This window comes from Cheilinus undulatus, linkage group 4 (assembly GCF_018320785.1).
Source record: "Cheilinus undulatus linkage group 4, ASM1832078v1, whole genome shotgun sequence".
In the NCBI taxonomy this organism is placed as follows: Eukaryota; Metazoa; Chordata; class Actinopteri; order Labriformes; family Labridae; genus Cheilinus; species Cheilinus undulatus.
Window position 1 is genome coordinate 38,244,554 of NC_054868.1, and position 24,461 is coordinate 38,269,014.

Genomic DNA, 24,461 nt, shown 5'->3' on the forward strand with positions numbered 1-24,461 from the left:
GTCTATTTAATATTGCTCTGGGTGGTTATTTCAGAGGGAATGCACGTTTTTTTGTAAATATTTTTCCAGGCCAGGGGGACTACTGTCTGCCTTATGGCAGTAACTGATCACAGAGTGGTTTTACAGTTCAGAGAGTGGAGTTTAAGGTGAACTGATAATTTTGCTGGCCTGATTAAATAAGCAGGACAGTTTTGTTTTATATTTGACAGTAAGAGAGTTGTGCCAGGATGAGAAGTTGAAAGTAAGAGTAATACAGAGGATGGACACAGTATAGTACAGTAAATACAGTAAGTTTGTTAAAAGTCTTTTTTCCAGGTCTGGTGTAGCCCTGCCCCCCTTCCTAACATCTGCTACAGAGTTTGATCAGTGTAGTCTGTCAAGTCATAGCATGCATTTTTCACTCTCTGATCACCTAATCTGAGATTGTGACCATCGCTACAGACCAAAAAGGATTGTACAGTCTGACCTCTGCTTAAGCAGACACCAGCAGATTTATGGGAGAGGAAAAAAGTTTGTGGCATAAGATTGTTCAGTAACTTGGTTGTTTACCATAACCAAGTGATCCCCAAACACCATCCTTCCTCCAAGAAAAGCGAAGCCCCCACAGGACTCAAGAAAGAAGATAAAGGGACACAGTGCCATCAAAAATCAACATAGATTTTAACTGTTTCGCTGAAAAAAACCTAAAAAAGGTTTAAAAAAGGCATGCTATTCTTATCAAAAGACCTTTGTATAAACTACTTTATAACTGCTTTACCATGGATTAGTCAATATTTGCAAATCTAATTTTGGCAGCCTCAGCATAGACAAAGCCCCCCCCCAAAGATCTTTGGTGGCCCCTCTGGACCTCAGGTTGGAAACCAATGCCATAACCAATCTGTATTTATTTACACTGTCTCCAGTATTGGAGACACTGCAGATTACTGGGATCAGTAATGGAAAAAACAAGGCAATAGTTAAAAATCAAAGATACTTACTGGGATTCCTAAGGCTTTGAGGATGTTCATTTTACACATGGGACATGTGCGGTGGTCTTGTAGCCACGGATCTACACAGTGCTTATGAAAGACATGCCTGAACAAACAACAGAGGAGAAAACAAATATGATATTTTAATACAAATGCTTCAATGCAGACCACTGTAAAATGTGCAGGTGATACGTGTAGCTCCCTTTATACTTTGTCCATAGTATAAAAAGAGACCCAAAAGTTTTAATTTCAACCAAGCATCAGCTCTTACCTGCATGGTAATATCCTCACAACATCATTGGGCTTATAACCTTCAATGCAAACGGCACAGTTGTCAAATTCTGACTCAGTCTCCTAAAACACAGAGCAAAAGAAATAAATAAAAAAGAACCACACTGACAGAAGAATAAATCCTAAAATATATATATTTTTTACATTTATGTAAATGTTTATGGCTAAATATGCTTTTAAGTTTGGGTAAATGTGCTTTCGTATTTGGGGAGACTCACTTACCTTGTCTCCTTTCTTTATTGTGCGTACTTGTAGCTTACTGATGGCCTTTTTGGCAGCATCTCCTAATCGTCTCTGCAGAAAGCAAAGAAAGTTTTAAGAAGTATAACATGCTGCTTTGCCAGATCACATCACAAGCCTACATGTTCATTAAATGTGTGCCAACATGCAGGCTGGGGACTCATCAGTTTTACTTCTGAACATTTGCTTTATTGGAAATGAACGGAGCAGAGCCAGCACTGCCTGCTGCGCTCAGCGAATGGAAAAGAGTGCAGTACAAAACACCATCACTGTTGGAGAGCAAGTCAACCGCGATGACTAGAAACCAAAGTCTAAAAATAGATCCAAAGGACAAACTGAACAGCAGTCTGTTCTGATGAAACAGAATTTAAAAATCACCGTCATTAGATAAAGTATCCAACCTAAACTAAGGAGGGATTTTAAAATGATGCTGGAATGAGAGGAGTGTGTATTGAGTTTGTTGCTATGGAGACAACAGGGCTAGAAAATTTCTTCTTGTGAGGAATTGATTTCCTGTAAACTTATGAGGTGTCTCATTAAACCAGTGTCCTGTTGATCTCGTACACATGGAGCTGCATGGTTGACAGGTTTGCATAATTTTTTTTTCCAAAGATTTCTTTATTTGCCTTTATTTTGAGAGGACAGTAGATTATGTAGGAAATCCAAGAAAGAGTGTGGAATAACATGTGGGAAAGGAGCCATAAGTCAGATCTGAACCTGTGCTGCCTGCTTGATTCAAACCACTGACCAGTCGTTGGAGATAACAAGGTTAAAGCAGCACTCAAAGCAGAAAAAGAAGATAAAATTTAACAGTCTGAGCTCTCTGAGCGGAAGTAAGGACAACACAAACTATCTGTGATTTCACATTTGTAGGCAGTTCTTGATAAAGTAGTAGGGAGGATAAACCATGCATCCAGTTACAGTAACTTCTACTTGAGAAACCATACAACTGTCCTGCACTGTAAGACTAAACAGTTTAGGATTCTTACAAAAAAGAGTTGTGTTAACTTAAAAATCCATAATAGCTATTTCAGTTCTAATTTCTGAGTTGACTGAACACATTTTTAGTTTTAAGTAAAAGGTACTCAGTTACTTTAAGTGTTTTTGTCACTGTACTCAATTATTTGACAATCATCCCTAAATCTGCAGTTTTACCAGAATGCCTTTGCCCAATAGACACTTTAGCACCATGAGTGAAGTTACTGACTCAGTCAGAGAAATCCCACCAGTGGGAAGCAACTACAATACACAATGGATGGTATACCAAACATGATGGAAGAAGACTTCCTGGTAGCACCTCCAGTTATTGTCACTTGCAGTCCCTTAAATTTGCCTACCTTGAATGGCATAAGTGTTCCAGATTTACGTTTGTGATAGAAATGAGGAAACATTTCAGTGGACGAGGAACATATAGCTTTACAAAGGTGCTAAAACATGCTGTTTTGAGTTGGATTTAAACAGAATTTTTAAGTGAAGGAAAGTTTACACAGCTCAGTTTACCTATAAAAAACATTACATTAACCCAACACAACTGCACAAGTAAAATTGAGCTGGTATAACTTCAAATTGCTAGGTACCTGCTACAGGCAGATAACTTCACTAGCATGAAATTGGAATTGCTTTTTGTCTTAGTCATTTTTACACCTTGCTGAATTTATCTAGTGTTAACAACAGAGTATCCTTTGTACTAATCTTAAGTTACTAATCTCAAGTGCACAACTCTAAAAAAAGCTTTTGTAGTACAACAAACAATATCTAGTTTACTTCACTGAGGTCAAAAAGTTATTTTGATTTAGGGTGCTTTCACATTAGGCCCAGTTGTTTTGACGATTCCTCCCCCTCCCCCTTCCCCCTCCTGGCTTGCGTTCACACCAGCAACATCGAACCGTGCCGGGTCCCACTTGTGTATGTACTCAGTCTGAAACAGCAGGTGGCGGTATGCGTGTAGCTGGTTCACAACCCCGCCAAGGAGGAAGAAAAAGCTACCATGACAACCACTCGGGTCATGACCTGAGCAAATATTGCATTTTTTTTTTTTGACCCTGCAAAAAAATCCATCCAGCAGCCATAGATGATTTAAAATCACTTTACAAGATGCCAGCAACATCTTATCTGCACATCTACGTGCAGATAAGAGATAATAATACTTTTTGCCTTTGAGTGTGAAATTCTTAATAACTCAGTTGGATAATGATAATTGTCTAATCATGAGTGTTCTTTCCTTTGTAACTTTTTGGCACTATGGTAGTGAGAATAAAATGAAAACCTTTAGTAACCAAAGTAGCTCAATCCTGATTTAGATTAAGATTTGGCAGTTATTGAAACATCTCCATGCGTCATCTCCTCTACCACCCCAGGTTATCTGGGTAGTAAATCAGAAAACAGCTTTAATTGATGTGGCTGAAATCTTTGCACAGCATAAGTCAACATAATCCAAAGTGAAAATGCAAACAATGGTTGTCATTATGCAGGCTGCTACCATAACAGGCGTGAGAGGAAATTATAATCACAGATGTCACTAGGACGTCAGAGATGGCCATTCATACTACAGACATGGCAATAGCCACTATTTGCTCAGTTGGTTTAAAGGATGAGAAACCGGAGCAGTTTGATGGTTCACTGGCTTGCCACGTCTCTGTTTTGTCCAGCTGTCAGGTTAATTTTGACCTCTCCTTAGAGCCTTACAGAGAAACCAGATGGAAACATGCATGAGAAGACCACAGCCCTACAGCACAGTCAGAAACATATAAGCCCACAGAGTCAACATACCTGGTTGCGGTCTCGTGCATTAGCGTAGCGGAACCTCTGGATGTAGTAGAAGACGAGCCAGGCGAGGGAGATGATCATGAGAACGATGAAGGATATGGAGACAAACACCACCGATGTTCTGCTCACATACTTCTGCAGGTTGCGGGTTCCTATGGTGATGTGCAATGTGACGGAAATTTGACGCTCCAGTAAGGCCACAATCTCACGACCTTTGGGCTCAGGGATCATGACGGCCACAACATCTCCTGTACCTGCACAGACACAAAACACACAGTACATAAAGGACCAGTTTGATGACTAATAGATAAACAACAGCAATGCTGCTGAAACAACACCTCACTGTAAGTGCACTGAATTCAACTTTAAAATACTTAAGATCAGTCTAGAGTAGACTCTTCAAATGGATATATATTTATGCAACACGTACAAGCTCTTATGTTTCTCTGAAATGAAAACAAAAAAAGTACTCCTTAGTAACATGATGTATTTGTAGAGATTTGAAACAATATCTAATTTGATTTTATTTAGAAAAACAATAACTATCTTTAAGAAATAAAATTAAATATTGATGACTATTGGTTAAATAATTAATGAGCAGAATCTATTACTTGCAGCCCTTTGTAGTATCTTAAATTGACTAAAAAAATCATTCACAATGAATCCTCTGTCATCTATTCTTTCATTTTTATACATTAATTTTCAGTAATCACTTTATTTCTCTTGAAAACATAGGGGTGCACTGATTGCAATTTTCTGGCTGATCACCGATCTTTAAAAAGCCTGACCTGCCGATTCCGATTTTGGCCGATGTCGATTTTTTTTTATAACTGACAGCATACACCTTCAATGTTCCAATCTTATTTTATTGAAAAACATTGAACAATACCTGCGAAACAATACAAACTTGTTGTTTTAACTGCACATGAGGTAGTTCTCTCAAATATATAAAAGGAAAACAAGGAACGTTTTTTAGCAGGTTGGAGATCATGACATGAACTTAACCAAGGAAAAGGAACTTGTTATTGTTGAGAGGGAAATAAGCTGGTAGTTTAAGGAAATGTTTGATTTTACAAGGTGTGGATGACTTTTTACTTGAGTTTTTTAATTTTTTCTTAAATTTTTATTATTTATTTATTTATTTGCTGTCTGTAAGCTAAAAAAGTGAAATGACATCTTGAGGAGCAGTTGAGTACCTTTCTTCATCACTGTGGCTGTGTGGAGGTGCTGCAGTGGCTAAACCAAAGGCTGTCTAAAGGGACAATAAATATAGAATATTTTGCAATATATTCTTATTTCCTTATTTTTGTACATTGTTCTTCATCAAAATGGAATGACACAATACAGCAATTCAAATCACATTTGCAATATGAATCAAAATAACTGTAGTTAGATATTTTCCATAATTCTTCAGCCCTTGTTAAATCTATTAAATATTGTACCGTCTGTAATATAAAATGATCTATTGCTTGTGTTTGCTGAAAAAAAACATAAGGTGAGGAACTTAAAAAATAATCAGATATTAAAGTGCAACTGCAATATTTTTTGGGAAAAAACATAATTAGATTATATTTCCAAACTGTTCAGGGTTACTTGAGAGTAGAGTCACTTCTAAAACCCCAAACCAAGGATTTCCAAGACAACAAAAAAGTAACAGGAGTGGTTATAGTAAATTTGCTCTTCTTAGTCTGTTTTGTCATGATGATCCCTATTCCTTGGAGTGGAGGCCTTAAATTACATTATGCAAATATCCAAGGCCTGTTTCAAGGGAGCTATACATGCAAGATGACCTTACAAGTAGAGCTGGACAATATGGCCTAAAACTGATACCCAGATATATTTTTGCTATATCCAGGTACATGATATATCGCAATACTTTGAAATATCCTCTAAGTCACTGTATAATGTTTAATTCAGCTCCAAATGACACTCGTTTGGTGATTAAAATAGACTGTTCAATTGGATTTTAATAAAAGTGTATGCAGAAAGGTCAAAAGTCAATAAAATCATATTTAACCCACAGTTTTATTTTGAAAAGGACTTCATTCAAACTTTTATTAATAAAACAAACATACATAAATCATGAAATACTTGGTCTTTTATAGTGTATGGACAATCCTGAAGTGTTGTCTGTGTTATGTTTGCTATTGCTGATTATAAAATGATTATTTTCCTCATTTAGAGTGAAGCGAACCGTCACAGAACTCACCAATCCTGCATGCAACCCATGGCTTAAACCCTGCAGTCTCATCCACCATTCAGGCTCACAGCTGTGATTATTAACTCCGCCAAGGAGGTTATGTGATCGGCAGGGTTTGTTAGTTAGTTAGTTAGTTACTTTGTTTGTTAGCAACATAACTCAAAAAGTTGTGGACGGATTTTAATTTAATGAAATTTTCAGGAAATGTCAGAAATGGCATGAGGAAGAACTGATTAGATTTTGGGAGTGAGCCGGATCATTGTCTCGTTTCAGGAATTTTTTAAAGGATTCTGTACTATTGGGAGATAGGGCTGACGGCGGAGGTCTGCACTCTCTGAGTGCTTTTCTAGTATTAGTCCTGTTACCTGTGCTGATGAATGCTGGAGCATTTTCTGACAAGTTCATAACATGGAAGCATCTTTAGAGCTTATTCAAAAAAGCTCATTTGGAGGCAGAAACATTTTAACTCCTCGTTGTCGGTGTTTTGAGATGTTAGGCTGGGATAAGTCTCTGTAGTTGTGGAGAAGTGGATCACATTTGTCCGCTGCTGGGCCGTCTTCTCTCTGACCTGTACGACTCTGGCAGGGAGTTTTTAGCACAATGCTCGTGTGCAGGCAAATCACTTATTATGGGTTAAGTGTCGTTATGAAATTTCCTGGCTTCTCAACAACACTGGGCTCATGTCTTTAGTGGCGTGTTGAGTACTGCTGCCCTTATCTCGGTGTCATCTTGCAGAGTATTTTAATGATTACCACGTAAGATCAACCTCTTCCTTTTTAAAGCTGAACCACTGGCAGATGACAGACACAGCGCTGTTTCTCATTGTCCATCTCTGAACGCAGATAACAAGCTGCTAACTCGCCCTGCTGCTCTGTTTACCCACAGTGTTTACCTCCTCTGTCTTGCGCTGATAGAAAAACGCGCATGTGCGGATGGGGTTTTCTGGATGGGCAGGAGAGTGAGCTCTCTGCTGTGAGAGATGCGTTCAGGGAAAAAGGGGGAGGTGAAACTCCAGCGAGAAATGCACGCTGACGGCTCAAAACCTCTACATAACTTATACTCGGATGTTCGCTATATAGTCATTTTATACATCATGCGAGGCAACAGCCGCGATACATCAAGTATACTCGATATATCACCTAACCCTACTTACAAGCCTTTGTTTCTAACAAAGGTTGGCTATCCTTTACTGGACTGACCATTTCAAAAATGTGGGGAATAAATTAAGAGTATACCCACACCACCACTGCTTATATCTTCATGAAAGGAGTCATTTGGAATTACTGTTTTATTTTATCTAATAGTCCACTTGTTGCACAGTAGACAGTCTGAACATCTATCACTGGACAAAAATAGAGCAGGTGTAAAAAGAACATCTGTAAATCTTGAAATCTTGATCAGGACAGAGCAGATAAAGCTTCTGTCTTCGTGTAAGAGGCTTCCTGCTGCAACCTTCTGTCCCTTTGCATGCTGTGCAACATGCACCATTTAGGCTTTGCTATCCTAAAGTTGTTGAAAAAATGTTAACTTCTGCACCTGAAAACTGACAGAAAGGAACGCCGAGTTTATACATGAGGATTTCTGTGGGTTTCAATACCAGGAAAAAAGAAACTTGGCATTAGCTCAGATGGTGCTCCTTCTCATCCTCTCAGCTAATACCTCTCAACAGTTCAGTCCCCTGGGGTGAGAGATAAGCTTCACCTTCTGCCTCTGAAGCTACAAGTACCTAGCTCTTTATAGAGATGTCACAGCACATGTGACAGCTCAAGATTTTATTTGTTAAATAAAATGTACTATATTCGTTATACATTAGCACAATGTCAGAAAACCTTGATTATTCTCATTACTATTATATAAAATCATAGGCAGAGCCAGGGAGGCTTACAGGGCTTAAGCCCCACATGTTTTCTCAAAAGCCTCCAATCTTTTAGGTTGAAAACCACAAATAGATGATAACAAACAGATGGACAATGCTAATCACAACATGGAAACTTCATTATTGCAGCCAAGCTGGCAAAATCAAATCATTATTTTTTACTTATAAAGCTTTAGACACACTGCAGTGTAAAAAATAGTATTAAATATTGTGCTAAATATTTAAAGAAAAATCATGAATAAATTATATCTGAACTCTTACACTTTGCTTTTTACTTTAACACTGAACATACTACATTAGCACCATTATGTCAGACAGTTTTTGCCCCTTTTTAGGAGGCAGAGGTAGAAATTATTGACTTCAGAATGATGAAGTAATTTGAGACAACTAAATATTTTAAATGATGTTGACTCTACATCATTTTTTAGATGGAACTGCATAATTTATGCCATTTCAATGTACAGATTTAATTGCTTACATAATGCAAATTAGTATTCAGAATGGCTTGGAAATTATGTACATGATTGGATAACTTCCAAGCAGCAAGTTTGTTATTTCATTGTTTTGTGCTACATTTCTTTAACTTCAAATCTGTAACAGGTGTCAGAAACTAAACTTAAATGGACTGTTTAGATTGTTTTTATAAGGGCCAACCTTCATCCCAGCAGGTTTTATTCTAAAGCAATGCATGTGCTGCTAAATTGTTGAAGAAATTTGCTTATTGCTCCTTTGTTTGGTCAATTTTGCATATGTTGTCTCAAGTTGCCTTGTCGTACAAAGACACGGGTCAGTCTGAAGTCTGTTTACCTGGCCATCTTGTACTAGCATCAATTATTTAATCTGGGCAGAGTCCAAAAATGGTGGAACAGAGTAAACAAAGATATTAGTGGGAAATCATTACATATTGAAGTTTGTAGGGCTACAACAGTTTACTCTGATTGGACAAGAGGGACTACAAGAGTGAGGAACAACAATGAGACTTTTCCCCTTATGTATCACTCCACCTCAGCCATGAGTTATGAGAACTTTCAGGGTACAGCTGACAGCATTTTCCATACAATTGCTCTCATACCTTAGACAGGGTTCTTACATGCTTTTAAAAATCAAATTTAAGACTTTTTAAGGCCTGGACTAAGAAAAATTAATACCACTTCAGTCAGGACCACTTTGTCAAGAAAAATACATGATTTTCAGTTTAAAAATTCTCTTTATTAGCAGCTATGAATTTTCTGTCATTGCTTTTATTTATATTGGTAGTGTGGCTGTTCTGGGGTCCCCTTGCCCTTCCACAAACCTATGTGGAAAGCATCAAGCAGGAACAACACACATTCCTGCTTTCCCTGTGCCTACAAGGAAAACCTAAAGCAGGGAGTGAAGCAGCAATAAACCCAGAGAAGAGCGGACATCAGTGACAACAGAATGGCACCTGTAAGTCCGATAAAGCATAGAGGAGGAGCTGGGGTGGAGGAGGGTTGCATGAAGCAGCTCGCAGAGAGAGCAGCAAAGCACAGCCAGGCTAGAGCAGTATAAATATGGCAACATGAGTGCAATTAGCCAATAGCTTGTTTAGAGTGAATCAGCTGTGAGCTGATGAGGGCTTGCATGAGATCGGCTGATCTCCATTATATGGCGGCGCTCAACTCCATGGCCTGCCTGAACTAACACTATACACGCACTTTTTTGCAAAGTAAAGGGACAAAAATGAAAGGCATGACATTTTTCAATACATTGGCCCGGGGCTTAATTATGGACTGTTTATGAAATGTAAAATAGTATAAGGCAAAATAGTTTTTTGGGTCATAAAATGAATCAAATTTGATGATTTATGACACATTTGATGGCACATAAAAAGCAGAACCATGATTTTTGTCAGAGAAGACCTATTAAAATAAGGGTGGGCTGGAAGGATTTTTAAGTTGGCAACCTGGTAGCCAAGATATTAGAGAACCAGACTATTGAGTCACAACAGTACCGGGTTTATTAAATCACTGTGAGTCACATAATATCAGAGAGGGTTGGCTCAAAAACAAAGACTGGATAAGGACATAACTTAGTCAAAATGCCAGCTAAAATTTAAGGCTTTTTATGGCCATAAATTAAGACTGTCATTTTAAGGATCTACAGCAGTGATCACCAACTGGCGGCCATGGGGCCCTATCAGGTCCTCCAGAGCTTTCCACCAAGAAGATCATTAAATTCAGAAAATTGCTATATACTCAAATCTCTGCATGTATCAAATCACCCCCCAAAATGATTAATACTGAAATAGTTTTATCAAGAATGACTTAACATTTAATCTGTTTTACAGAAATCCACCTGTTGGCCAATATTAGTAAATATGATGCATTATAAACACATATTTATCACTCTAGTCCTGATTAATTCTACAGTTGTCTGTGTCAACTTTCTACTTAAAGCTCTACAGCTCATGAAGTGACTTTTTTCCTGCCTAAGAATCAAAACAGAAGAAGTATTTCCAGCACACGTTTTTCACCAATCAGGACATACAAGTCTCAAAACCAGTGACAGACCACATGACAGCCCCAGAAATACAGTATGTAGTAAAAATATCTCAATTGCCAATATAGGTAATAGAGAACAGATCTCACCAATAATGCCTATAAATGATGTGCATTTTAGAAGAAAATACATTCTACTACAATAATATGTTAATTAGACCAAGATATTTAGTTTATTCAGAAGTCTGACCCCCATAATCTCTGTCAAGACCAGATCTGGCCCTTGTGCAAATGTAGCTCATGATCACCAATCTACAGGAACCTTGCTTAAATCACACAGCTCACTCTCATTGAACTGGTTTCATGATAAAAATGTTCTTCCTTTATTAAGAAATAGCATACATACATTGGATACAGAGCAACAAGAGTGCAGTAGAATTTTTGGGTTGTTGATTTTTATTTTTACTCCATCATTTTCTGCTTTGTATAACTGTTGTATAAAGGTAATACAAGACTTGGGGTTGGGATGTTATACAGGATATCACCACTGCTGAGACTGTATTCAAAGCTCAGCTTTCAACTAAATCACAGCAGTAATGATATATGACATCTGCACTGTTTGCCTAGCTCTTGCTCCAGTCCCAATAGCATATTTGTGTTTGTCTGTAATGAGGAAACACCATATGGACTATAAAGCTGAACAACTCTATAGTTTCTAGACACAAGGGTACACCAGGACTTCCACTCTTTCATCCATAAGATTGTGCACTGTTTCCAGGAAGTGCATCAGCTGCCTGACAAACTGTTACATCATATTCCTTCTGTCGCCTCTTTATGGCTGCACAGAGTCACAGTGGCTCCCCGTGGTGCTTCTATCCCTCCATCAGTCATCATAAACACTGGCTTTATTCAACCTGCCATCACCTACAGTAGCTGCCAAGTACACGGAGCAGTGACAAAGAACCAAACAAGGATGTGCACTGAGCTAATTCGACACATATTTTAGCACGATTTTACCACAAACAATGCAGATCATGTTTTTGTCTTCCAGAAGATTTAAAGGCTTTGAATCCAACTGATAGGCTACAGTTTCAGAGGGGAAGCTATGATGCATTACCCAGTCATGCTCATAAATCCCTTTATGTAACAGGTTTGTGGTAAAGTCTGCACAGCTGCACAATATTTATGACGCAGGTCTAACTAAAGGGCTGGGGTAAAAATTATGTCTTTATATATGATCATAAATGTATAAGAAGAAACAGAACTTAAAATAATGTATTTTTAAGGAACTTTATCAGTTTTCTCCTGTAACACAAAGGTTTATCACTTCATTATAGCAGCAGCTCCCTTCAAATGAGTTTATGTACAGTATGTTAGAGATTCTACAGCAAACCCTGCACCAAACAATGACAGAGGGGAAACAAAAGCTTTTGTTTGGACAGCAAGCAGATGGTAACATGCTGGTGAACACCAGACAGACGGGCTGTGAGCCGTCACACTTCTCCCGTGAAGTTTCTGCTGATGTCTCACTCTCACACTTACAAATTTCAACAATGACAGTAATGGCTGGAAGACGTGTTTCTAGATCTCTAAAATAGACTGGCTGTCAACCACAGTGATGTATATAAAAATCTCAACACTCCTCATTAAAGCATGAATGCTCACTATGTTATAAACCTTTTTTAACCTACAAAACACAGGGACCAGGCTTTATTAAGCAAGACCTTACGGTTAGAAAGGAAAATCACTGGAATGTAACTAAAGCCTCTCTACATAAACCACACTCTCCCATCTCAAAATGCAAATGACTGCAGGAATAAAACTGTTGCTTCCTCTCTGTAAGGCAAATAAAAGCCCTTGTATGGCCAGTTTTAGCCTTACAGCCAGCAGAAATACAGAAAGGCATAACAAGGCATGTAAGATTTCGCTAAGCCTTGACTCTTATCTCCTTTTACTGTCCACTGTGACGCAGTCAGGGTGGACAAAAATAGCTGCTTCTAAAACAGGAGGAATGAGACTGAGGCTGAACTTGTGAAAAGATCTGTTTTCACACCCATTCGGCCAAAATGTGGAAGCACATGTGAATACACCGCCTTGATGGTTTAATATAATGGAAACAAATCTGTTCACAGTTGGAGTTTCATTTCATTAGCAGGGCTTTACAATGCTGCAGAGAGGATAACACTGAGGCAAAGATTAGCACAGAATTAACTTTTTTAACAACCATATGTTAACCTGAGGGAGACGGCTCCATAGCGTACGCTTCAGTCAGCCCTTTGCAGGTTAATCAAAAACTACCAGTCATTAATAAAGGAGCAGTTTGAAATCTTGGGCAAATACTTTGTTGACCCTAGGAATTTAAGACCTGGGATGCAGTGTTAATTTCACGGACTAAGACTGAAAATGTTAATTGACTACCGTTTTTCCATGAGAATGACGATACTAAGACTAGCTTAAATCTGTACCAATACATCTGCTCCTGCTCCTCTGCCTCAGTAGAAAGAAGAGATCCCAGGCTTTGCAGGGTGCATGTGCACAAGTATGATTTGGCAAAGAGAATAAATGTTTGACTAAAAGTTCAGACTAAAATGTAAGGACTTTTATTTTGGACTTGAAAGTTATTTTTTTTGTTTGTTTTCTTCAACTAAAACGAGACTATAAGGGGTAGAGATTACTCAAATTTGACCAAAACTACTGAAAATTTTATCCTTAAGACTAGGTCTAAAGTCAAAAATAGCTGTCATCATTAACACTGCAGGGATGACAAGACATCCTGCAGGTTAAAATAAAGCTGGAGCAGCCAACGCTTTAACATGATTGTTTTAAGAAAAGTGTAACAGCTAAGTGGTTCTTTTAGGCTGAGAAAATGTGCCTTTTTGTTTTTTTAATGAAATTCTTTTGTTGACAGTATCTGAGAAAAATGCAAATGTAGCTAGCAGTAAAACAGCGTAGCTATACTAGCCTGGTTCACTCTGGCATGAACCAAATATCCTTGAGTCTGATTTTTTAAACAGTGTGTAGAATCCAGACTAAGTGTGAATGCACCGCAACCCCGGAAACGGGCTGCACCAAAAATAATTCAGTTTGATAAAACTGTGTCCACGCACATCTTCATGCAATTCTCAATTTATGAATCCCAATCCACCTGGAAATCTGCACGCATAGATCTGCCTCCACTTCAGCCCTTTACACGCCTACATTTGCCTTAAACCAGGGGCGTCCAAACTTTTCCCACTGAGGGCCACATATAAAAATATACTAGTGCATCTCAAAAAATTAGAATATCATGAAAAAGTTCAATATTTTTTGTCACTTGTTTCTGAAAGTGAAACCCATATATCATATAGACTTGTTACACATAAAGTGAAGTATTTCAAGCCTTTATTTCTTGAAATATTGATGATTATGGCTTACAGATAAGAAAACCCAAAATTCAGTGTTTCAAAAAATAAGAATGTTCCATAAGATCAATTTAAAAAAAGAATATTTTACACAGAAATGTCAGGCTTCTGAAAAGTATGTTCATTTCTATGCCTTCAATACTTGGTTGGGCCTCCTTTTGCATGAATTACCGCATCAATGTGGCGTGGCATGGAGGCGATCAGTCTGTGGCACTGCTCATGTGTAATGGAAGCCCAGTTTGCTTTGATAGCGCCCTTCAGGTCATCTGCATGGTTTGGTCTGGTGTCTCTATGGGGTTCAGGTCAGGACAGTTTGCTAGCCAATCAAACACAGTAACACCATGGTCATTGAACCAGCTTTTGGTACCTTTGGCAGTGTGGGCAGGTTCTAAGTCCTGCTGGAAAATGAAATAAGCATCTCCATAAAGCTTGTCAGCAGAAGGAAGCATGAAGTGTTCTTAAATGTCCTGGTAGATGGCTGCGCTGACTGTGGACTTCAGAAAACACAGTGGACCAACACCAGCAGATGCCATGGCAGCCCAAATCATCACTGACTGGAAACTTCACACTGGACTTCAAGCAACGTGGATTCTGTGCCTCTCCACTCCTCCTCCAGACTCTGGGACCTAGAGGAGTGGAGAGGCACAGAATCCATGTGGCTTGAAGTCCAGTGTGAAGTTTCCACAGAGAGCTTAGCTTACATGACAAGAAACAGACAAAAAGAACTACCTCATTTCCATGCGATGGTAAGTAAAAGTCCATGAACTCTTTTGCCTACATCTTATTTATTTAATTCATCCGCCCATGTTTTTATGCTTACAGCGTTGTTCCATTTCAGTGCTGTTGACAGGCAGAGACTTCAGGAAGTTGCTGTGACGAAAGTCTGGAACATATGCAGAAGGCTACAAAAAAACTTTAGCAGGTTTGATACAAACTGAACATACAAGAGAGGTGTACAGGATGAAATGTTATCTTAGCTTCTGGCCTGCACCAACTAGCTGTTTTCTCATCCAAGTACTAAGCTAAGCTAAACTAATCCACTGCTGTCTTCAGGAACTCATTAACCACACACATACGAGGTATCAGTGGTTTCAATCTTCGCATCTAATCTGCAGCCAGACTGCAAATACTACACATTTTCTTTCATTTACTCAAGCAGGGGGATTAAATGTGGTTAAATATGGAAGTGCTGTCAGTGATATGGTTTGGTGGAGCCTGCAGGAAAACCTTTTAGAGTTGTTAAATAGAGTATCACAGCCCTGGTTTTATGGTCCAAGGTTGAACATGACTGTGACCACTCAGTCTTACATAATAGAACCAGGCCATGAGAGGTTTTTGGCTCTAGCGACAGTGGATTTTACAGCCCAGCTGTGTTGGCTCTGGACAGAGAAGTGCTCAATTATTTTTTTGGCAGCCTCACATTCAGTCCAGCCCATTTTTTACTCTGTTACTGTATGCTTTTCTACCAGCTTTGTCATCACACCTCTCCTGGCGGCCATTACTGTCTCTTCAGGTTGTTTTAGTTTAGATTTATCTCAGTGCTTCACGCAGGGTAGGCCTTTAAAAAGGCCAGTGGTGTGCACTGGGGTCTTTGATTGCATCCTAAAGGATAGAGAAAGTTTAAGGGTCAAATACTGTAGACTCCTTTAGTAAACAGACTAGACCCTTCACTCGCACAGAAAAGACATAAATGAGTGAAAAAAAAAATCTGTTACAACTGAAACAGCTGTCAAACAACCAAAGGAAATCCCTGCAGACTCATTAAACCCTGTTCTCTGAAGGGTGGTCTGCCATGAGGCAGAAAAGGTGCGAGGAGTATTAATCTTAGTTTGCAGCAAATCTAAAAAATACAAAAACATATAAGTCATATGCACCCAAGTGCTCCACCATTTACATTTTACATTTTTTTTGATGCTACATTGCAGATACTTAATGAAAACTAAGATGCCTCTGTATTTCATTTATGTTGAACCAAATGTCTAGTTTTGTGTAAATTTTATTATGTGATGATCGTTTGTGACAATAAATAAATTTGGTACAACAAAGTTTACTTTACTTTTCTTTCCTGGAAAATAATAAAAAATAACCGAAGTAAAATACAGCAGTACTAGCAGCAAACTGCTGGAAAGCTGTTCAGTTTTTTGGCAGCACTGGCGTAGCTGGACTATCAGTAAACAGCAATGATGACAGACAGCATCATGACAGGACAATGTTGTGTCAGTCTTGGTGTCAGCGTATTGACACAGTTAGCACACAAAGAATTACATCAGCATTCAAATAAACTTGGGTATGTGGCCTCACTGTTTTTCTTCAAGTCAATCTACACAACCTCCTAGAGGAATATCTGGGGTTTTAACTGCAAAACCCTCAGAGGTGGGAAAAAGTACAGAACCATGTACTCAAGTTAAAGTATAGCTACTCTAATTAAAATGTACTTAAGTAGAAGTACTGGAGTAAAAATCTACTCAAGTTAAGCTAGGGCAAGGCAATGCATACATATGAAGAATATCATTGACTCATCCCTTAAGAGCACCTAAAGTGGAACTCTAACTCAGTAATAACTTCACTCATGGTGCAAATGTGTCTTGCATCAAAAACAATAATCCACCAGACACATGGGAACCCCTGCCAGGGATCACTACACAACAGGCAACATCCAAACACATAAAACATATCTTAACACTCTGACCAAGGGCATGATGGAAAACTCTGCCCACACATCCCAGAGATTTGAAATTGCAGAGGGCGGAGCTTAGATCAATTGACTCTTAACACAGATGAACTAAGACTGGAGGATCAACTCTGTCAAATAAGTCCAACACTGAAGACTAGTTCACTCAAAATGGAGTTAAAATTAGACTTTGGGAGTTAAAACCGACTATGAAATGTTTTATCCTACAATATCAACACTCCAGTTTTTACTGTTTATGCATGTGATATGAATCATTCTCTATGCGCTACTGTGTGGTTAACAAAAGTGGAAAAAGTACAAGAGTTTAGTACTGAAGTAAAAGAACAGTTACTCTGGTTAAAACTTACTTAAGCTGAAGTAAAAGTACCCATTTCAAAAAGTACAAGTACCCTAAAACTACTCATTTACAGTAATTTGAGTAAATGTAATAGGTTACTTTCCACCCCTGATAACCCTCCACAAATCTTAGCAGCTAAAAGCTGATTTTGACCCTCTGATTTTTAAACTAAAGCTGCCTGCTAAAGGTGCTAAAACACTGTGCAGCTTGAAGTGTTGAGTGCATGAACACTTAAGTAATTAAAGTTTGAACATGTATGAAGCAGTGTGATGCCACAGCTTGTTTTGAAGCAAGAAAAAAGTTTGTTGATTTGGGTAAATGCTTGAGGGGATTTGCATTCAACTTAGATTATCTGTTATCATTTACTCTACTGCAAAATGGATCTTTTGTTTATTAAAATGTCTCACAATTAGTGCACCATTATGCCACCAGGTGTTGTGTGCGTTTTGTTCAAATATCTGGTTCAGTTCAAACCCCTTTGTCAGCTAGCCTTCATGCATTGTGTTGTTGTCTGCTTAGTCACACCTTTATGAAAACTAGTGACATGCTGTGAACCCATTTTAAATGGAAGGACAAGTCAAGTGGAAAATAAGACTGTTGAAATTAAACATCATCCTCACTGTTCAGCAAGCTCTGGATAGTGCATGAAAACTTCAGGATAGCCTTATAGGTTAACCACCGTAAAATCTAATGTGTAAGATACACTTTCATATCTGTTTTTTTCTTTTTAATCTAAAAATTTTACTTAGACATTGCATGCCACCTGACACAATTGAAAACTGGCCACATTCATTGTATACTGCAGAGGGATACTTCATGGTTCACAATGTTGTGAGGTATAAGATGCATTACAGAGTGATGCAGACCAAACTGGTAGGGGCAGGTACAACTTTTAACCATCTTTTCTCCTTGATAAGGTTATAACAGTGCATTTAAAGAAAAACAGAGGTATACTGATCAGTCAGATAACCTTTGGAGTGCTGATCTTATTGAAAGGACTCCTCAATTGAAGACCAGTGACAAGCAAAGACAGACTCACCAACTGTGTGTCAACTTCTCAACAAACACGACAGGCTGAGAGCTCAACTACCATTAATAGCAAGCAGAGATGCACACTTTCATGGTGACAATAGCTTTTACTAAAGCAGTTACATAGAAACTACACACTGTGGACTTTATTAATGCAACAGAAATCATTCTGCAAGAAGACAATTCAAAACAACAGAATGTGTCTAATTCAATGTTGGAACCTGTAATCTGGAATTTTCTGTATATTAAATAGATCAGTTATTCCCTTTTTGAATGTCGGTCTGCTTTGGCTTGAGAAACAACAAAATAATAAAGAGCTACAGGAGAGCAGAGAGGCAGTGAAAGGGGGGGTAACTTAAAAAGTGGAACTGGCACCAGTTCCCCTATGTCAGCAGGTAAATGTGCTGAATGAGAGTATAATAATAAAAAATCATGATCTAGGATTGACAGAGTCAACAATAAGGGTTTTTGGGCTGTCAGCGGTAATGCGGTACTTGAAATGCAATCAAGGTCCATAATTTGTGCACTCATATTTTTTTTTAAATAGCATGCTTTATTGTCCCATTGAGCACACTCTGGTTAAGCAACTGCACCTCCCTGCAGCCACAGTGGTGTAATTTAGTATATCACTGCTCCTTTATGTCTCATTTATAAAACTTTAAAAACTTAGTGGACAGTTAAAAACCATCTACACCTTGTGTTATCAAACATTTTCCTTAATACTGTTAATAGATTTACCGTGGTTATCTACAGAAATTCAGTGATTTGTTGTGATTTCCAAAGACTATATACAGTCATGCACATAGGTATAAGTTTTAGGCATATAGAGAGCTAAGGATTCATCCCAGGGCCTGATGTGACCCAACCTAGGGTTGGACATGGGGGGCAGAGTCAAGCTCGGCACGCTGATTGTGGACACACATGTATTGCTCTGTACCCAAAGTCAAGCTTGACAGCATCTTTTTGGTCCAAGCCTTTTCACACCTGGTAATATGCCCGGAGACTGCCGGTGGTTTTCAGGCCCTTGGGACATCGACAGCACAATCAGGGGCTTGTGGCAACCCTACAAGCCTGGGTCATTCATACTCACCACATCCACCCCTTACTATGCCCTAAATGTCTGGACTTTTCTATTTTTTTTAATTGTTTTCCCATGCCCCTGCCAATATGCAAGGACATCCAGAGCACAACCAGGGTTGTGTCAATCCTTCTTCCTGCCCAGTGGTGTCTGCTTACTCGCTACATCTACGCCTTTCTTCAGGCTCAGTTTTTGTCCAACACATGCCTAAAACTTCTGCACAGTACTATGCATCACCTGACAACCCTAGTTTTAACATAGTACCAGAATTAAAAACTTTATATGAACTAGAACTAGAACTTTTGACAAATTTATCATCTACATCAACTTTTTTTTTTAAATGATTGATAAAATAGGGCATCTTACCAGAACATTTTCTGGACAGTGGTGGATTGTTGAAGATCGACATCTTATCTTAGTATGGATAAATGGATGAGTTCAAATTATAACTGTAAAATGTGAGAAAAGGTATTCTACATAAACCTTTGTTTTGTTAGAGCATCTAAACTAACTTTTAGTTTCTTTTTAATAGATCTGATAAATATTGTACTTGCATCTTTACCACAAAAATCTCAGTGCTTCTCTAGTGTATGTTTTACGGATACTTGAAACTTTTAAAGAGAAAATACAGTACTGCGCAGAACTTCAGGCATGTTAGTGCCAAAAATTGGGGTTCAAGTAAGGCGTAGATGTGGCAAGTAAGCTGTCTGAGGACACCATGTAGTGGGAAGGAGGACAGACACAACTCCAGTTGTGCTCTGGATGTCTCCGCACATTAAAATGGGCATGGGAAAATAATGTGTTGAAAAAAGTTCCCCCCTTTAGGTCGTATTAAAAGGTGGATGTGGCAAATAAGCACGGCATAGGTTACCATCCAGACAGGTAGCAGGGTTGCCATGAGCACCTGGTCGTGCCCTTGATGCCTGGAAACCGCTGGCAGTCACCAGGCGTATAACCACGGGTGAAAAGGCCCAGACTAAAGAGATGCCGTGGAGCTTGACCTTGGCTGCAGAGTGACAGAGTTGTGTCAACATGTGTCGAGCTTGACTCTGGCCTCATCCCCCTCTCCAGCCCAGGGTTGTGGCACACTTGATCCCAGGATCCGTCTTTAGCGCCCTGCATGCCTAAAACCTGTGCACATGACTGTATATTAACATTTATCTATCAGAGAGGTAGGTGTTACCTCTTCCTTCATCCCAAAAAGTGGTTAAAAATGTGCAAATCCAAACTGGAAACAAAAAGTGAGAGACAGATACTTGAGAGAAATCATACCCTAAAGTTAAATGCTAGCACACCACATTTGACAACAACCTCTTGAGTTTAATGAAGCACCATCCCTGCAGTGACGTATCAGCCTTTAATTAGCTCTCTGGTTGAACTGAAAGTGTCTAAAATGAGAAGTTAACCAAATAAAAACCTACCCTCGGCTTTGTTTGTAACCTTACATTTTCTTTTATGGTAACAAAAGGTGCTTGAGGCTATTTAAAAAGTGAACAGGCTTGTCCACTTATCTATGCATGAGCTGAGTGAAAAGAAGAAAACCCCTCAGGGTGAAACATACATGTAGACATTTTTCATGGATTATGTCAAAAGGTGTGCTGTCCTTACAGGGTTTATTGACATGTCAGCTCTTAAATAAATGTGTGCTTAAGTGGTTATTGACACTTCCCTTCAGTCAAAAGAAAAAAAAGCTCAGTCTTAAAGTACCTGTGAGGTTGGGCTTGTCTTCAAGACATTTTTGATTGCTTACATGTCGGTTGCTGTTCATCATTCATCCATCCAATCCATCCTCCTAAAAGGGAGGCTGTGAGTTACATACAGAGCATGATTTATAGATGTTTTTGGCACAATTTGTAACAAGCTTTCACTCCTCTCTCGGATCCTCCTCTATCATTTAGCCACCGTTTACAACTTGACAATAAAATAAGGAGCACTAATTGAGGAGTGTTTAAAGGGTGACTGCAGAGACGGGGCACAGAGCTGCAGGTGAACTCTACCTGAGGAAACAAAGACACATGGTGCTGGAAAATATTTGTCATTCTTATTGATCTTTATTACACCTGCCAGGAATTGTGAGAGCCTTGCTCTGCATGTCTTAAAGATGAAAAGACTGTCTTTATGCATCACCTTTGTAGTTTCCTCTCAAAAGAAGCTGGTTATTCCTCTTTTTCTGTGCAGGATGATTTAATGAGAATAAATTTAGAATTTAATCAAGAAGAATTTCAAGAACAAGGGAATTTTCTGTTTAACTTTCAAATTATAATTAAAGGCTGCATCCGTAATTATAGTGTTTTCAAAGTGGGGGTGGGAAAAATTGACAAATAGCTATACATTAACTTTATTTGTTATGATAACTTTTTAATATAATGTGATTTTCCCCTAGATGTTAACTAGTGAATATTTAAATCTGTGTGCTCTTTTTCTCTGTCAACTTAAAAGGAGAAAGACATAGGGAATGCACTGAATCGATGTTAGTTTTTGCAGCTATTTCATTTTTATTCTTCATTTCTATATTGAAATGTTTATCATTTCAGTCATATTTTAGTAATTTTACACTATTTATAGCATTTCTCTATGCAGAAATCACTGCTTGCCCCCCAGCTGGAGTTCTCTGCTGCTGCATGACACCATCTACAGAGAACCTAATAAGTTTTATCCTGCTGGTTTTGGGACTTGGCACAAAGTTTGGGTGCTTTTATCGTGGCTACTTTAAGGGAGGATGATGAAGACTGCTGTCCTACAGTTGCAGCATGTATTGTGCTCTGACTTTTACTACAATCAGCACGCAGTTTTTTAACCAGGTATCACGTTTTGATTTAATTTGATCAGGGTGGGAAATCAGCACCCGCCATCAGCCAAATGTGAGTAATTTGAGCAGAATTTGCTCAACCTACTGACGCAGGTTAATAAAAGTAACATAACAGAATGATTTTGTGATGGCAAATGGCATAACCTGAGTCTCCTTTTGTTGCTGGTTTCTACTGACGTTATGAGCAGAAGTGAGCAGGCCTAACTCACCGAAGAGCTCTGCTTCCTCCTCCATGTGTTAGAGCTGCTCGGATGTTTACAGTTGGCTGTTTGCTGGAATGGTTTGACTCACTATCGTGTGAGTAGGGCTGCAGGCCTACCTGCTCAAAGCGTCTTTAAACAGATGTTTTGCTCTGCTTCAATCCAAGATAGTTAAACAAAGCCTGAATTCCAGCGTGGGATTGCAGAAAGCAAGCACGAAGTATTTCTTAAATCTGACACTCATAATACAGGAATATGCTGCATCAATGTTCAGTGCCGCAGAAAATGCACTGGGGAGAAACTAGTAGAAACATTATTTAAAATGAGCAACAGTTTGGATCATTAGTGCACCAACCTTCCCTTAATCTACAGATCTTGATTGAGAAACAAGATCTTGCATACTGTTATAATACTAAACACTATAATTCCTGATTTTCATATTATACCTCATCACATTATGCTGCTTATCAAGGTAAAGCTGGTAGAAAATGTGAGTGGTTGATAGATTTTTTAATCTACCAGCCAAAGAGGCAGGTATGTGAAAAAATTATTTCCCAGCCCCCAGTTGTATGTAAATATCCCCTGGCATGCACAGAAGAGTACCTAACAGCTTGTGCACTCTGCCTTTCTGCACATGCAAGCTGACACACGTGCTGAGATTATCATTTTTGGTATGTTTTCAACTAAATATGAGAAAAGATTTTTAATACCAACAAAAAAACTTCACTAGTTGTGGATGCGCATAATAATCTCTTCTGCTCAGACAGGCAGAGCTCTTTTCTATTTCACCACCAAACTAACTGATTATTTCCCTGATTACACTGATACAGAGCTGTCGGACTGTAGGAGGGAGAATGAAAACCATTCATCTCAGTCGGATGCCTCACACTAATGGAGCAACTATTATGGGACATCTGTGAGCTTTGTATCAGGCATTGATCACTCACTCCCCCATCACAACAGGACAGCATCAGTCCTGATTGAACAGACCTCACTATTTCTGTCAGGTAGTCTCTCTCTCTTACCTGGATGAGGCATTGTGATGGTGTCGTTGCTACTGCTGGAGCCCACATTGTATATGACAACTGCAGAGGCGTTGTGGTTTGCAACGTTCCGGATTTTCTCCCGGTATGTGCAGTTCCCCGCAGCCACCAAGGCTATCCAGGTGGTGTTGGGGGGAGACACAGGCGGGAACCTGACATTGGGGTCGCACGCCTGCCTGTCCTGCAACAGGGACGGCACCAGGACCAGACCTCTGGCTTCTTTCTTGGGGGAGTGCTCGCCGTAGCGCCCGCACTCGGTTTTCTCCGTCTTGACCTCCGAAGTGACGGGGTCCAAGTAGGTAATGTTGACAAAAGCCGTGTACCACTCCTCTTTCTCTGCCACCGTGAAGTCCAGACACAGAAGGTGGACGAAACAGAAGGACAGCAGCCACGTCGAGAGAGCCAGACTGCGGCAAGCTCGGATGAGGGACGGGGCCATTGTGCGGCTGGTTTGGGCTGAAGCACGAGCTCCGGAGCCCCTCGAGTCTTCACTAGACGGCTCGTGCCACTTCCTTCTTTTTTACAGGAGGTGTAAGGTAAAAGAAAAATGCTAAACCTGCATCACAGCCGTAGCTCGACACCGGTCCTCCTGTAGGAGGTGTCCCTGAAGTTTGAGAGCGACGTGCAGGAGTCCACTACACACCACCACCTGCAGGAAAAGACGGCGCTGTGTGTTGTTGTTCACCGTCAGCTGTTTCCAGTTCTCGCTCAGGATTGGCTTACCGCTCATTGGCACGTGACCTGGGCGTGGACAAGGTGTCTGAGTGCCCGTGGCACGCGGGGAACTAAAACAGTCATAAATCATGTAAAGTAGAGCCAATGAATTGCATTTAAATTCAGTTAATGATGATTCTGGACTTTCCCTTTTAACTAACTGGATTAGACTCTTCAAGTTATTTATTTTTTCACAATAATATGCCAGCGTATATACATATTAAATGCAAAAGTTCCTTTTTTCTCAATTATTTACTTCAAAAACGTACATTTCAATAAATTCTGGGTACATCTCATACAAATATCTTAAATGCACTCTCTCAAAATCTTAGAATATTGTGGGATAAGTCCAATTTGC

The 24,461-nt window shown here is 39.2% G+C and overlaps 1 protein-coding gene across 1 annotated transcript in view; it reads right to left on the reverse strand.

Annotated features, from left to right (window-relative positions):
• The window catches only part of rnf150a (ring finger protein 150a), a 38,231-nt gene extending 14,199 nt beyond the window's left edge, over positions 1–24,032 (reverse strand). Inside the window, exons 1-5 of the mRNA XM_041784901.1 lie at positions 23,372–24,032; positions 4,269–4,519; positions 1,482–1,553; positions 1,240–1,322; positions 978–1,074 (exon numbers count right to left, since the gene is read on the reverse strand). Coding sequence (XP_041640835.1) covers positions 978–1,074; positions 1,240–1,322; positions 1,482–1,553; positions 4,269–4,519; positions 23,372–23,828 — 960 coding nt within the window. The 5' untranslated portion in view covers positions 23,829–24,032. The remainder of the gene's footprint in view (positions 1–977; positions 1,075–1,239; positions 1,323–1,481; positions 1,554–4,268; positions 4,520–23,371) is intronic.
• Positions 24,033–24,461: the final 429 nt, after the last annotated feature.